At 39.0% G+C, this 17,259-nt stretch overlaps 1 protein-coding gene across 2 annotated transcripts in view; it reads right to left on the bottom strand.

Annotated features, from left to right (window-relative positions):
• Positions 1-17,259, bottom strand: part of LOC121960972 (delta-type opioid receptor-like) — a 63,425-nt gene that overhangs the window by 16,906 nt on the left and 29,260 nt on the right. Inside the window, exon 6 of one of the 2 annotated variants that reach the window (XM_088072321.1) lies at positions 4,762-4,911. The exons of the other annotated variant lie outside the window; for it this stretch is intronic. Coding sequence (XP_087928447.1) covers positions 4,762-4,827 — 66 coding nt within the window. The 5' untranslated portion in view covers positions 4,828-4,911. The remainder of the gene's footprint in view (positions 1-4,761; positions 4,912-17,259) is intronic. 2 annotated transcript variants of the gene reach the window in all.

Here is a 17,259-nt window from a genome sequence, read left to right on the forward strand (position 1 = left end):
GTTCATACTTTTTAAAACAGGAAAACGTTTAGTAGAGATGGCACACAATAACATAAGACTGTTATATAGTCAGCAGCAGGTTGTTATTAGTGCTCAGCTGACAGGATATTGTTTTGATAATTCCTCATTTCAACCTTGTGAATCAGCCGTTCCTTGTCCACAGTGGTGCTTTCAATGAAAAGGACAGGAATAAAAAATTAAATGGGGTGTCTGACAACAGTTTAGCTCAAAATGGTATGGCACATCATGTTGCAAGTCGCATCCAGTTAGGACGCAGCATAATTATCATGCTAACATGTTCACAATGGTAAGCTTCTTCACCAAGGGCTGATACCTGAGGTCATATAAAAATTCACCCCTTGTGCAGTTTTCATGAATGTTGAAATTAGCTATAGAGACCAAAACTGTTTTTGTACCAATCTTTAAACACGTTATTTCTGATTTAAAGTTGGGCATTTTAAAATGGGGGTCCACGGGGACCGGCTCGCTCTTGGAGCCAGCCTCAAGTGGCCATTAGAGGAACTGCAGTTTTTGGCTCTTCTGTGCTTACTGCATGCTAATATTTGCTATTTAGCACTAAAAACAAAGTGCAGCGGAGGCTGATGGGGATGTCATTAGGTTAGCAGGTACTTGGTCATAAGTGGACAAACGTAACTTTTTCCTTGATGATGGTTATCAGGAAAAAGTCACAGCATGACCAAAGGTAGACCTATGAAAGTTCAACTTAAGGGGGACACTGGGAAATATTTGTGGTGATTTCATGGCAAATAATCCAGTAGCCGTTAGGATATTTTACTTAAAACCACAAATGTCAACCTCATGGTGGCACTAGAGAAAGCGTCAAGGATCTCTAGGTTTTGGGCATCTTTCTCTGGGGATCATACATCTCTCTACAAAATGTCAAAGCAATCTATCCAGTTGTTGGCATATTTCAGTCTGGACCAAAGTGGTGGACCTGTAGAGTCACGTTGCAAGCGTGAAAAAAATCTTACTTTGGAATAGCATCAATTAAATAGCAAACAGATAAACAAGTGAATTTCATTGTGACATCTTAAATAATGTTGCCGTTAAAATAGTTCTTTGCTTTAATCTAATGTCCACCACTGCTGTAATCATCCAAACAAATCTGGTTCCAGCTGTGTGTTGGCATACATTAAAAAAAACTGTACAACCATCAGAGCTCTCTAACTGGCCCTGACCTCTGACCCCCACTGCAGAGGTGCAAGCTCAAGAGAACTTCACCTCAGAAATCAATACGTCACATTAATATTCTCACCAAATCCCACCCGTTCCTCCACGCACACTAATACCCTGCTGAGCTTAGGGAAAATTCTTGTCTATATTTAAACAGACACAATCTGTCAGTGTAAGAATTTCAAGTGTATATCCACAGTGAGGGATTAAATAGATTAAGAAGGTTACTTTGAACGTCTGTGTCTTCTGTGCTCACCGACAGACAGCATCTGACGTGACTCACGCTCTGAATTATTTTGAAAGTGTGCACAGAAACATGGGATTTGTAGCCCCTCATGTCGTAGATGTTTTGAAGCTTTGCTTGACGACAGCTCTAAAAAAAGTTACTTCCAACACCTTATTTCAATTCGGCACAGTGCAGTGAAGGTTGCAACTGACCATCTGCATCTCAACAGCTACTTTGAGCATTACAGCTCCAACTTATTGATATTTGTGAGCACAAACACTTTTGCAAAATCTTATGAATCTAGTCTTGACAGGGGGGATGACTGATCGAGCTGTTTACTTAAATGCAATACTGCTCAGTGTGCTCATAATCTTAATCTTTTGTGAAAATGTGTGGCAGTATCTCTCACAGCTTTGTCTGAACTCGCAGGCATGACAGGACAGATGGATGCCATGACAAGTTTGTTTTTCGAGAGATGAATAGTGCAAAGAGGAATCTTGAATCTAATTTAAGTTCAGTCATTGAAATTATGCAAGCAAAGTCATGCATTTTAATTTTTATGGCCCTGCTATTGAAAATTTTGTCTAAAAGGATTTCTGAGACAGACCAATTGAAGTCTGCAAGCCCTTTTTTCAAGAAGAGATTAAATAGGAAATAATGCAATTACTGTTGTTTGCAAAAAGTCACTCAAGGTGTGTCAAAACTTTATGGCTCTGATCTCCTTGAGTCATCACTGAGTGCTCACGCCCAAAAACCTCTCCATTTTAATCAAAACCTGAGAATGCCCTTTTTTCTCCTCACATAATTTACGTAATCCTCATAATGAAAAACAGGCACCACTTAAAAACTAAGAAAAGTGGATATTTTGTGTAGTATGAGAATCATTCGCTTTGGGAATAGCTACCCATTCTCCAGACTACTGTGCTTCCTTCTTGATTTCTTTTCTAAATCTTCTTGGTTAGTGTCAAAAGATCTGGACTGTCCCCTGTGTCTGGCTGCAGTACAAGTCATAAAGCTGACCCCTGCAAATCCATAAATGGGACATGGACCAAACGAACAACTCAAAGTAAACCCAGAATAAGTTTTTCCCAGAGATGGTTTCTGTCTTTTAAGGTAGACATCATCACTCTGATGTTTGTTCAAGTGTTTGTTTCTGATAAGCTTGGTTATGGGTTACTACTCATGTAATTAAGGTCATGATCTCATGATTGGTCAGATGAGTGTTTTGGCAGAAAGTCAGTACTGGCGGAGATCACAACATGTTCTTATCCTTTAGTCCTCACATATTGTCACTGTGCATTAAACTTTGGCATCTACATATTACGCTCCAGGTATCCTTCTGCATACCCGGATGCCAATGTCAACGCAAGCAGATGACAGGATTACACTGCACAGGGTTATGTTGAGCCAACAAAAGCATGTGGCAACTAATGTTGGAACGTCAGCAAATGCACACCTTGCCATGCATGATAAGGGGATGCATATGTTAAGGTTTAGAACAAACACATCACATTCAGACAGGAAGCAAACACTGGACTCCAGCCTTAAAGTCCCGGTTTTGCTGGGCCTACTTCCCCTCCGACCCGCCCTATATGCGCCCTCACGTTCCTTATATTACATCATTACCAGTTGCGTTTCACCCTGACGCTGTTCTGTGGCGTATCATGCTGACATGAAAGGTGGCTTTTGATGTCTGGATCATACACTAAAAGTACAGTCAAAGCGGCACTACTGAAGACTTCTGAATGAAAACGCTATGGCATAAACAAGTTTCAAACAATGTCACCAGCTAAAGATGGCAGCGGCCCTATCAAGGATATTTTGACTTTAGTTTACTACAGCGGGGGTAAGTGGAGGCACATTGTCGGCCTTTATATACAGTCAATGGGCTGCATGCGCCCATTAGATTGTTGTGTTGGTTGTCTCTTGGGTTTTGTACTGAGGCATCTATCTATCACTATGTGATCTCTGGTAGCAAAACATCTCTCTTGTAGTAAGTTAGTAGTAAGCGTCTACCTACAGAGCTTCACTTGGTGACATGAGGCAAAAAGGCAGAGAAGGAGAATGTGTAGGTTCAGAGGAGAGAGCAGCTATTTCAGGCTTTGAGGTTTTCCCTGCAGGATTCACACAGTATATGTGGGAAATTGAGCGTGTTGCTCTGCTGTTGTGTGGTTCCTCCTGACATGGAGGTAGTAAAGCATTTTTGTGTTATTGGAAAAAAGTACTCTACAATCCGCTAAGTAAACTCACCAAGGAGAAGCCCTGATGGTGTGAACTGTATTGTTCAAGCTGTGTTCTTCAATCTGAGCCGTTCATTCAAACAGTGCGGGGACTCAAGTGTAATGCTCTGCACCCAAATTTGTTTTGAACACATGCCTCTTTGAATCAAGTTGTTTGCCATTACAAAGCAATTCAGTAACTCCAAATTTGTTTGTTCACCAGAATGGACACAAGAATCTTACAAAGTCTGATCTATTATTGACCAGTAGGAGCCAGAGCATGGATATCATTAATTCACAACATTTTCCCAAGAAAAACAAATCTGCAAGAATCCCACAATGGCATATGCTGACATTCATAGAAAGGTTGTGTTTTAGCAGAAGGGGCCATGGAGTTAGAAAAAAAAAAAAATATAGCAATAGCAAAAAAAAAAGGCAAGGATTTAAGGAGCTACTGGCTGCTGCATCTACATGTGCTGCCATCGTCATAGCAACATATTTACTGACTTTCATTATTTGTATGTGGAGGCTACCTTACATGATGGTCTGTGAAACGTGTCCTAATGAAGGTCCTATTTAAAGACATTTACTCAGACAATTCTGGTCATTTTTTAAGAAAAAAAGGCCAAACATTTGTTGGTTTTCGCTTTTCAAATGTGAGGATTTGCAGCTTTACATTATCATATATGATAGCAAATAAAGTTTCTCTGGGGTTTAGACAAAACAAGCTACTTTAAGACGCCACTTCAATTCATTCAGAAATAATAAGCAGATTAATAATATTGGAAATAATCTTAAATTGCAGCCTAACTGCAAATTCTCAGAAACTGTACTAAGGACATGTGGCCGTTAGCTTTGAGCCCTAAGCAATAACTAGACAATAGATACTCCTCATTGCAATATCCCAGCCAATTATTAAGAAAGCCACAACCAAAAAAATAAAAATAAAATTTTGTTAAAATGCTGTATATAAATAGAATCCAGCATATAGGTTTAGCATAAGACAGAAAACAGAGCAGTTTTACTGCTGAGACATCAGTAGTGTGAAATCATAGCATTATAATTGGACACAGTTAAGTCCCTCTAAAGCACATCCATACTGTAGAAGTTTATGAGATGCACCTTGAGGTGTGGAGCCGGCAGGGCCACGCTGTGTTTGATCAACGACCCAGAGGAGCAGCCGATCATCTCCCAAAATGCTGACTGTGCACTGCAAGGCGTGGGACATTTACAATCAATGGCCGAGGGATTGGACTGCAAACAGACGGTCCTCTACATCAAACAGAGACAGAGGGGGAAAGTTGGGGAATTTAGGAGTTGATGCAGTGAAAAAGTTAGAGGAGGAGGGAGAAGTGATGGAAGGTGGAAAGAAGCCAGAAATGATGAGGCAAGTGAGGACGAGTCTTTCGCTGACAAAGAAAAATCATTACTATGATCTGTGTGTCCTGATGTAAACTATGGACTAATTATACAGCTGATATTTAAATATAATTTGAAAAAGCAGGAATATGTGACCAACTGAAATGAGGGAACCTGATCTCATGGGAAATTTGTATGTAATTTTCATAAAAGCATGATAATCACTTTTTTGGTGTCGGCTATAAATGCAGGCTGTAAAAGAAACACTTCACCTGCAAAATGACAGTTTGTTTATTAATTACACGATTCATGTTACCTTGAATTCGTGAAGAAAAGCCTGTTTTTTGTTAACCCTTTGAAACATGAACAAATGACAAAAGAAGAAATGACCCAAAGATCAGAAAAAAATAGTGAAAAGTACAAAAGGTCAAGAAAATAACCTGAAAATTAGTTTAAAAAAGAAAAAGAAAGTAAAAAATAAGATGTGATCTGAAAAGGTGCGTAAAAAATTTCAATAATTTTGTAACATAATTCTGAATACGTAATTGTGATCATTTCAAATATTGTTTTCTACCTAGCTTTAATTATTTCTTACCAAGTTGCTCATTGTCTTCTATTTTATTACAACCTGAGTCTTATTTTTGTTCAGAAATATTATTTTAGAAACGGGCTGTTACGAACTGTCTTCTATAAATACTGTCTACTATAAAAAATATTGGAGTCCAGGTTTTTTATTTTTCTTTGAGAAAAAAAAAATTGTTAGTTTTTTTGTTTTGTTTTTTGCCTTGAGCTGTCTAGCACTGTCCTCATACCAATATTACAAATTCTTTACATAAAAAAATGTAATCAAGAGGCCGATCACAAACCTACTGCAGCCTAATATAACGCAGAGAAAACACACTGTAGAGATCTTCCTGTGTCACAGCGTCACACCTGCTCTCTGTGACTGATCGGCCCCTCGGTCTTTTAGCATCAGCGGCCGGTGTGGAAGCTCCCTGCAGACACAGCTATGTTTACTGTACGTTTCATAAATAATGAACACATTCAAAAAACCTGCATGTCAGATGAAAGCCTGATCTATTCTACAGGGAGGAGCGTGTTTCCTGCAGTGCGAGGTGTCCCCCTCTGCATGTCGGCCACGGTACGTTGAAGCTTCTCGCTGTGATGTTCCACCAGCAGTCAGCAGGGGAACCCATGACTTTTTGATGGATGCCCGTGACTTAATGAGAAGTGAGGGCTGTCAATAGACAGGATCAATAGGCGTGCTGCTGCATATCTCAGCAGCTTCATTTCACAGGAACAAGCCTTCACCCTCTATTAATTTCAGAGCCGCGCGGCGCTATCCCCCCATGCACAAACGCATTCAAACACATATGACTTGACCTTGATTTCTGTGAGACTGAATTCGTCAGTGGATGTTTGTCATTCATGATAAAACAAACACGTCATCATACACAGCTGATATTCACAGTGACGTGGTTTAATGTAACAACTGTACTTAAGTATAAATTCAAGGTATTTTACTTCAGTATTTTCTCTTTATGTCATTTTATACTATTACTCCACTACATTTTAGAGGGAATATTGTCCTTTTTATTCACCATATTTTTCTGAAAGCTTTAGTTATTTTAAGATTTTTGCACGAAAAAAACATTAAAAGAGTTTATAGAATATGATGTTTTGTTATAAATTAAAGTACCAGACAGTTTATAAAAGCACAGCTGCACTAATTGGTTGACTAGTTGAATGAGTCGAAAAATGAATTACCAACTTTTTGGAAAAAAACATTGAAGTCTTTTTCTTCTATATCTGATTATTTTGAGTTTGGGTTGCTTTTTTTTCTTTAAAAATTTGGGGATTTAGTTGTTTTTTCTTATTTTGTTCCATAACTTTGACTTTTTTGGATTTCTTTCATTTTTTTTTCGAATAATTTTTAGGTTTTTGGATATGTGTTTTTTTTTTTTAAATATTTTTCTGCATTGGGTACTTTTACTTTTCATACTTTAAAGTACATTTTCCTGATTATGCTGATGTCTTATGTTTCTCACAATGATGTTCAACATCCCTCAGAGAGTAGCCATGAACTTGCGTTGTTTATATTTACTATACAAATGTAGAAATATAGCCTAACATAGACGTTAATTGGGTTTCATCTGTAAAATTGCAGATTTTACATGATAACTTACACTTATTTGAAAATCATATGTGCCTTAATACAAATTGTTCACACGATTAACTTTTCTGTATTCTACTGGGAAAGCAGAGTTGGCAATGTTCGCTAATGTTGGCATCAATTCCCAATAGACGTCAGTTTTTTGCATGCCACTCCTGCACATTTTCTGTTGGGAATATCTTTAGAAATATCTCTCATTAGGTCTCATTTATTACTCCATATGTGGCGATGGAAAATGTCCATGAAAGTAAAAAAATCATCAACTACTTAAAAAATGTCAATATTTAATTTACAATTTAATGTGTCTGCCAGCAATATTTCTTCTTGGTAAATTTGACCAAATAAACACACATACAGAAATAGATAGTTTTAGTCACATTTCAGGGCTGGCTGTAAGTATGCGATATACAGTAACACATGGTGTTGTTTTGCTTTGGCATCAGGTGTGTATCTGTCGTGCTTTGATAATGATGACACTGATGGGAGCAGATGGTAAAAACATCAGTCACCTATTAAACGCACAGATGGCACTTTGACACTGCAGAGAAATAACAGTCAATTTAACATTTATATTGGTTAATCATCCTGACAAGCAAGGTGTAAACATGACTGTGATTACCAATTTACCAGATAGGGACATTAATACGTGCAGGAAAAAACCGAAGCATTGTTTCAGAGAGGGAAGACACTAATTAAAGAAGGCTCTCTGTGACATGCAGATTTTGTTTTATTACCAGTTTATGAGGCTTTTAACGGTTTAAGCACCCTCAGCTGACTGCTTCTCCTTTTATGCATCAATTATTATTATTACATTGTTAAATGTACAATTCAGAAAGACTAAAGACTATAGAGACTACTTTTTGTCTTCAGGCTGCCTTAAAATTTTGAGTTAACTGAACTTAAGAGGACAAGTTGAGGCAATGCTGCAATGATTCAAACGAATAACCTTGTATAGTCAAACAAACATATTAATATTGAATTTTTATTTCAGATTTATTTGGCTAGAAAAGTTGATTTGTTTCGAGTAATTACAAAATTACCTCAACTTGTCTTCAAAAATTAATCCAACTTAAAGTTTTAAGGCAGCCTGGACACTGTTTTTTACGCTGAAACAGTTTTATGTTTTTAAATCAAAGACACAGCTCAGACTATTAATTACTGTAAGACAAATACATGGTCACAGCCATGTTTTTGTTACTTTTTAATTCTATATTTTCTATGTTAATATATTATAGCAATATATATGAAACATTGGGCGCCTGAACATGGACATGTATAAGAAGTTGTGTCTTTTTTGGCGACATTTTGAAGATTGCTTGTGCCTCTGAAGTATAGCTGTTGAAGAAAAATTGAGACTTCAGTATTTTGTTCATCGTGGAGATAAATAGAGACTGTCCACATCCTTTGTAAAGCTTTCATGCCACAGCAGATATTCAAATATTACAGACTGAATCACAGTGTTTGTTTTCAATAACTTCTGGGTAAAAAAGAAAAAAAACAAAACATGCATAAAATCAAACAACACTGAGCGAACACTGGCTCAATTGATTAGTTTTACAAAAGACCGTGCCCTAAAAAGATTCAAGTATGCTATATTTTGCCAAAAACAGACAGCTGTTTTATATGAGGATCTGTTAAAGCCACCACATTATTTTGCAAAAAACAAAATGTTTTCAACATAGAAATCATAGATATCCTGTCACAACTTTCACAGCTGGTCGCTTTTTAAAATGCTATTAGTGAATCTTTTAGCATCATTATCAGTGATCTGTGGCATGAAATATGCACATTTCAAGGCTGTGATTTCAACAGTTTGCTCATTTATCAATAAACTGACATCAAGCCATTTCTCATGTGTCTGTTACTTCCTGTCACGACTTTCACAGAAGTTACTTGGAAAAGAGCCCTCAGAAGATCCCTTAACATCATTATCAATAACCTGTTGCCTTAAATATGCACTTTTAAAGGTTGTGAATTCAACAGCATGCTCATTTATGAATATATTGACATCAAACCAGTTCCTGTGTGTCTGTGACATCCTGTCCCAACTTTCATAATTGTGAGTTATAAGCGAATCTCTTAGCAGCATTATCAGTACCTATTACTGCAAATGCACGCATATCAAGGTTGTTATTTCAATAACTTGCTCATTTATGAATATACTGATATCAAATCCCTTCTCATGTGTCTGTGACATCCTGCCACAACTTTCACAGCTGTGACTTTGTGGAAAAGAGGCCTCAGAAAATCCCTTAACGTCATTATCAGTGACCCTTTGCCGTAATTAACTTTTTTGCTCCGACACATATAGGTCAGCTACGATGCACGCAGCTCAGTACGTTCTATATTCATATTTTTTTAGGATGCCTGCCTGCACCGGATCAGCCCCCTCCGTTGTCTTCATGTGGGTGCACTGACACACCAGACAGATGGAGGTAGTGATGTGGTCTGTTGGGGGTGTAGTGAATCACTCGTTACTTACATGTGTCCAGGTTTCCATGACAACCATAGGCAGCAGTAATGCTGGGGTGAGTGGCGACCTTTAGAAAGTATTTCTATGTTGCTTAATTTAAATAAAAAAGCTTTCTGGGGAACTTATGAGGAAAGAAGCTGCAGTTTGCTGAGCTAACAAGCCTCATAAATCAGACGCAAACTCGAATATGACAATGAGATGTGCACGGTTTATTAGGGCCGCACCTCAACGGTTGCATCATAATGTGGCTGCCTCATAATGATTGCTCTGTTACACGTGCTTTAAAAGTAAATGTGTGTTTGTTGGAGGTGGTTCTTGCACAGTTCATCACAAAATGAATCGCCCCTGTCAGAGGAATTAGTGCAATAAATCACCCTGATGCTGAATTGGGAGGCTGCGGGCTGTTTTTCCAATCTGCACTTAATAACATACGGCTGCAGCGACACTGATTTGACTTTGCATTTTATAATAGGAGCGCTGAGGCTAATGCCGCTGTGCATTAGGCCACGAGAATAAGCAACCAGCCTGAAAAGCTTTTGTGTTCCCACATTATTAATATAGTTCACGGACACCCCTACTGATGCACTGAAGCTTTGAGGACATTATCAGGGAAACTGAAGCATATTATTAAGAGTCATTGTGCTGATGATGTTAATGGCCTTATTTCATTACAACGGGGAGAAAATGAATTTCAATATTTGTCCCAAAATGTCTTCAAATGGAGGCAAAGAGCCCATAATCAGAAAAAGAAACACCAGGACACCAATATATTCCTTTAATGATGCTCTGTAGTTATTGATGTTACTGTTATTTAAAGTTCATGTGTGTAATAATAGGTTAAGGTGCTTTTTTAACAATGGTGTGGCTCTGTAGAGAAGGCAGTGTCTGTCAGTCGCTCCACCACTTCGACTGAAATATCTCAGTAACTACACCAGATAGACATGTATGGTCCCTAAAGGCTTACTGACTTTGGTAATCCTCTGCCTTCACCACCATGATGTTGACATTTTTTCTTTCTAGTGAAGTCTCTCGGCAGCTGTTAGACGGATTGCCATGACATTTGGTGCAGATATCCCAGCGGTATCCAGGGGATGAATAATGATGACTTTAGCGATCAACTGAGATTTGCGACGAGAAGAAATGCATCTTGGGATTCATAAAAAAGCTTTTTTCACAACATCCTCACATTGGGTATGAAACTTTGCTACTCACTCCGCTCCGTTAACAGCAGGTAGAAGCTATAGATCACACTGCTGAAATAAACAATGAAAAGCAAGTTTAAATCACTCTGAGTCAGTTTTGACCATCAATAATGACAATCAAATAATAAAATATAGATGACTCTGAAATGGGCTATTCTGCATAGTGAGTACTTTTAATTTTAAGTATATTTTGATGTGAATGCTCATTTTTTTACACAAGTATTACTACTTTAACTAAAGCATCTGAGTACTTCTTCCACCTCTGGTTGTACCATAAAGCTACAGGACACAGAGTTTTGTTAATGTACTCTGGGTGAGCCACCATCAATACTGCAAGTTAAAAACACATAATGAAGCAAATCTAATGATCCCTTTCTCCACATGGATCATTAAAATTTGAATCCAGAAGCATACATTGCTGGAAACGATGTGACGTTTCCAAGTGTGAATTCATTCATGCTGCTTCTTGGAAACTGGACAGGCAAATATTAATTCATATATCAGGCAGAGAGGGATGTTAAAGGCCCTGGAAGTGCATTTCTATTAAGTCCTGTCAGCAGCAACTAAATTATCAGAGCATAGAGATGGGCAGTAGTGATTTGGCATGTAGCTATAGATTCATACTCAGCTTTACAACCACTAAAGTCAGGGCAGAGTGAAGCTCATTGATTGCCATATGGGACGAGAGAGTGCACTATATTTGGTTTAAATGGTGCGATGCGAGGAAAAAATTTAACCAGAGAGTCAGCGACTGCTCTTGCCTTCATCACACCAATTAAAATGTACCTCCAGCTACAGCTTAATGAAGTGCCTAGTGTAGCACAAATAGCCTGCACCGTATGGAGTTGTCATATAAGGTTTGAACAGGAATACCCAAATGCTTTGATCCTAAAAGCTCTGCAAATGGCAGGCTCATTAAATGCATGTAGCCACGCCGTAGGAACAATATACTGTATATCTAAAAAAAAAACACCTACAGGAATTACAGTTTGTGCTCATTACTAGTCAAAAACATTTTGATTGTGCTCCAGTTATATGCTTTTGGCATGTTGTTGAGTTATGTTTGTATTGAAACAACAATCTAACATGCTTTTTAAAGTTTCTTTTTCTCAAATGATGCCTGAAGGGAACTCCGTCCTCATTAGCTTCAGTAAAGGATGGAGTTTGCTCTACGACACATCAGCAGGGTTTGAACCAGAGGTGCACGATCTGCTGCTGTTCAAACTCTCCCCGCAGGGCTGTCAGACCAAAACCCAATTTGAGCCTCATTTCTGTCATTTGTAACCCTCCTACATCCTCATAATCCTCCATCTGAGCTCTGTATGTGACACTGATAAATCAGACTGAACTGCTTCAGCCACGGTGGGACAAATTAAGATATTGTGAAAAGTACATGTGACTTTCTGTCGACCTCACAGCTCGTCTGTACAGCTGAGCCGGATTAGCCACTTAACCCAAAGTCAGGAATAAAAGGCAGCAGCACTTAAAGGTCACATATGAGCAGAATTGGAATTAGTTGATTATATGAAGCTGCAGTATATTTCTTGTCTCGTGAATAACCTCTCTAAAGTGAGCAAATCCGTGGAGGATGGATGCTTTTGAATTAGCAGGATATTACACAAAAAGGTATTTGAGAAGAGAAATACTGGGTTTGAAATGGATTTCAGGAGCAACGGTAGGTCTGATGTAAACATGACAAGCAGGATATTTGCAGAAAGAAGAATAACAGTATTTTCCTGTTAAATTATTCATGCCACATACCGCACATGCATGATCAATCGACAAGGCTTGCAGTAAAGAGTGATGGCACTGTCAAAGTGGAAAGGTCCAATATTTACCTGCCATGGATATTCAATTCAGGCAAAGAAGATGGACAAGACATCAATATGTAGAGATTTCAGATTTAAATTTGCTTCGATTTTTTTAGGCTTGAAATACATTTGGTGCATCATAACAGAAATATTCACTTCTCACATGAAAACGCTCACCTGGTAAGACCATCCTGATCACGTGAACTTATCATTCTGTTTCTTTCTCTGAATCAGTCTGGACTTTCTGCCAACCCAAACGATTTCAATCCACCACAGTCGAGTCGGCTGCCAATCAGGGACTGTGTTATAGTGGATAACATAGCATGCTTACAGCGGCTTTCAAAACAGTAATGTCTGCTCTATCAGCAATAAGCGCTAACTTAAGCATTAGTAGAGTAAACACAGAGGTAAGTGAAGTTAAATCAGTAAGAGTCAATAACAACAATTGATCTATCGCGCCGCCCTCGAACGCCACAAGCCAATCACATTTCGTGCAGCTAATGCACTCCTGCTCATAGACCTCCATAGAAAAGCATCGGAAATTTTAAATTATAGACTATAGACTACAAAAAAAACCCCCAAAAAACGCTGCTACTGTCTGTAAACCAAAAGCGCAATTCAAAAGCTTAACTGTGCTGATTTTGTCGCTTTGTCTCAGTGGCTACAAATATAGCTCCATTCATTTGTGTCAAGAGTTTCCATCTGTTTCAAGTTTTTGTGGCCAACGTAATCAGCTAAAATGGGCGGAAAAGACAGAGGCTGATTAAGAAATGTGTGGAAAAATTATGAGCTATAAAGCTGAAAATGTTAGTGCAAGACGCAGCTAAATGTGCCAAATTGACAGCTTTTCGATGGTTGAAGAGCCAAGTTTGCTGTGGCCCCCCGTCAAACATTGATAACTACTCGATTGCTCTGATGCTTGTTGATGGCGGTTTGTAGTACAGTCTCCATTTGTTTTGCAGTTTAGTTAAATACATACTTTTCTGATTTAATGATTTGTACAGTTTAAGGTTTAATTTATTATTTAATTTATTATGTATTTGGGTTTAAAAGAGAATACTTTTCAATTTACTCTGTTCAAGTGCAATTACATTATTTCATTACCAAAATGGATTAATTATCATAACTTTAAAACATGAGCAAAAATAATTTGATCTGTATTTACTTGATTTCTCAGGCTCTGCAAAGTTTAAAATCTACATTCAGTGGCCACTTTATAAGTTACACTTTTATACCTAGACTCTATTAGCTGTTTTGCTATAAAGTCTGCTTTTATGGTATATGTTTATTACATGTTTTAAAGGTTCTGTTGTCTTAAACCTAATCATAATGAGAGGTTTTACTGATTTTGTTTTCCTTCCCACCTGAGAATTGCCGTAAATTAGAAACACTTCTTAACACAAAGCAACAAACTATGATCTCAATAATGAACACAAAATCATCTTCACATATTTCTCACAATGTCAACAAAAACTGATTATAAGCTCCAGAAAGGTCAAATTTATGCATGAACTGCTCTATTGAATTTGTGGTAATGATGCATTTTTAACCATCAAATGAGTTCTCATGTAATCAAACAGTGAACTATAACTATCCCACCATCTCATTATCTATACTCTGGTTTCCAGCCACAGTCCACCTGCTTATCAGGTGGATTAAAAAAGCAGCAGCCCAACAATGTGACTCCTCCACTGCATAAAGCAACACAGCCGACTGATCTCAGGAGGAGAGGAGGAGGAGGAAGAACAGATCCTTCCCCTGTGAAATATTCTTTGAAGTTGCAACAAAAGGATGAAGAAGAGGCCCGCTGGGAATCCCCACCTCAGTGTCCTCCACATTCATTTCTCTCACTTTTCATCTGAGGATATAGAGAGGGTGAGACCTGACCTTCTTCATCGAATGACACCCTGCTTATTTAGTAACTTCAAATCCCCGCTAGGTTTTTAGGTGAGGTAGTTATTTTTGTTCCTGACAGGAAACCTTAAATTGGGTCATCATGGCCAGTCACGATGTGATAAGTCAGACTCTGAGAGTCCACAGAGGGACGGTCATTTCTCTCTGCGCCACAGAAAAACTTCCAGGCGTGACGGCTTGTTTGGAGGCTATAAAGTGTTCATTTTCTGCAAAATGTTCCTTCTAAAAGCCCAGCTGCCTGGACAATTAAATCTAAACAGGGTTTCGAGACATCAGCTGCATCTGTGGCTGAGCAGTGAAGAGTTTGGCTCCAATAGTCCTGGCGCCATTTGCAGATGAGCACCAGGGGCTTTAAATGACCAGAGAGTGCTTCTAGGGAATAATGATAGCGTGGTGTGCAACATGGTGGCACACAGCGGAGCAGGATTCAAATATTTAATTAGGTGGTTCAGAACGGAGTCCAAAACAATAAAATGAGCCAAGTCTAAAGAGTTTTAATGTCCAGCCTGTTCTCATTCTGAAGTTGTCAAATACTGCCGCTTCTGCAGTGCTTTCAGCGTTTGATCCCGATGCTAAAAGTCACCTTTCGCATCCACATGACAAGCCACTAGACAGCCTCAGGTTGAAACACTGCTGGTAATGATGTAACATACAAGATTCCCACACATTTTTACCAACAAACTGTCGAAACTTTTCTAAAATATTTCCATATTTTGCACCATTCCCCATTACTTTAATCAAATAGTTGATAATGGGCAGACCAATAAAAATGTATTTGGTATTTGTGAATAAGAAAACTGCAAAGTCTTGTTAACACATTTTAGACATTCCCGCTGCCAACTAGCTTCATATGCCAACGGACCAGAGCACGTGCTGGTACTTCACAAAATATTAAAGCCATGCACCTTTTCTGGGGGATAGAAAACCAACGATCCAATCGATGATCACGCAGCAGCACAGCAATTCATTTTAAATGAATGATATGTATTTTGCGTAATGTTAGACATGCTTGGGGATTTTCATGAACATATTTTAAACAACAGTAAACACAATGTTTATTCAAATTCTTTTCAAAACATCCTTTTGATTGCAAAGAATTTCCAGGCCTGGAAAACAGTTTTACTATTTCCATAACTTTGTCATGAATTTCATTACCGTGGGAACCCTGAATATAAGGAGTACGAAGGTCGGTATGAGGCAGGCTGGATGGATCCAACACCTCCCCGACATCCATGCAGGAGTCTGGCATACTGCCTGTGATTCTTTTGCCTAAACCTAACCATCCGTGCCAGCATGTGCATTTGTTGACATCCCAGTGTTGGTTGTCATGTGCTTTTGCTGCCTAAGTATAAACACGAGCTGCGTCATCCCACCATGTGTTTGTGCAGACCTCACAGTTGTGGCATCCTGGAACGTAAGGAGCCGACGCAGAAGGATAGGTAGAGTGTAATATGTGGAGGCGGAGGTCCCCTTCAAAGCCACAGTATGTGATGACTTGAAATGAGAATGTGTTGCAATGTCAGAGCATTTTATACACTGCATAGTTGAATGAATTTTATACTGCAAAACACATGCTGGTCACAGATTGTAAGCTTTTCTGCATGTGTGGCTAAGAAGGAGAAAACGCATGCATGTGGAAAACCAAGCAATTACACAGTTTAAACAACCTATCTAGACAAAAGGTTTCGGCTAACTTGTGGAGTCTCTCTAGGGAAAAGCTCCTCCGAGCGATTGAACATTGTCGCAGAATCGACTTCCGTTAAGTCGTTTGGATAATGAGAAACCTGAAATAATCAAGAACCAGATTGGGCTTTGCTCTACACAGATGGCTTGATTTCATCACATTTGGGGGCACATGAGGAAAAGGTCTCCATTCAACCCCACGCTCCTCAGCTCATTACCTTTCACTGAGGCCAAAGTCGAAATCATGATCAAGGAGCAGCCCCGAGCTCTCCGGGGGGAGTGTGATTGCGCTGATGAGCGACCTCCACAGTCCTCAAGTTGCTGCAGAGTCCAGTGAATTAATGAAGGGCATGGCAGCATATGCATTTAAAGGGGAGCACCACCGAAATGAAGAATTCCATTATGTTATCTCCAAGGCCTCGTAAAGTTTAAGTTAGTAAACTGAGTGGAGACTTCCGGAGACTTTTTGTAGTTAATCCATCACTGTGAACAAGCTACAAATCCCATTTTGCAAGGCTGCGTCCCATAATTAATCTGTTTATAATGGAGCCAACTTACTCAGAGCAACAACAAGACGCTCTTTACCCCTGCTGCCTGAGCTGATTTTCAAACCTAAAAGCAAAAACTATAATCTGATTAAAGCACTGGAGAATGATTTACAGCGATCCAAGGACAGTGAGGGAACATTGGAAATTGGAAACAAGGCCGATATGTCAATAAAAGTACATGCTGGCACGGATGGTTATGATTAGGCAAACGACACACATGGTAAACACGTTTCAACCTGACAGCGTCCAGCAGTATCTCATGCGGATGCGACAGGTTCCTTCTGGACGCGTTATCTACTGACGCGGCACATCTTCGTATCATGTTGCCACAGCAGGTGCCGTCCAGCAGCTGTAATAACACCATGAACGGTTCTGTCTAGCTGCATGTCATGCACACGTGAAAGGTGGCTTTTAGCGTCGGGATCTTACACTAACATTACTGCAAAAGCAGTGGTAT

The sequence above is a fragment of the Plectropomus leopardus genome, chromosome 21 (genome assembly GCF_026936395.1).
Source record: "Plectropomus leopardus strain MGB_pleo_1.0 chromosome 21, ASM2693639v1, whole genome shotgun sequence".
Classification (NCBI taxonomy): Eukaryota; Metazoa; Chordata; class Actinopteri; order Perciformes; family Serranidae; genus Plectropomus; species Plectropomus leopardus.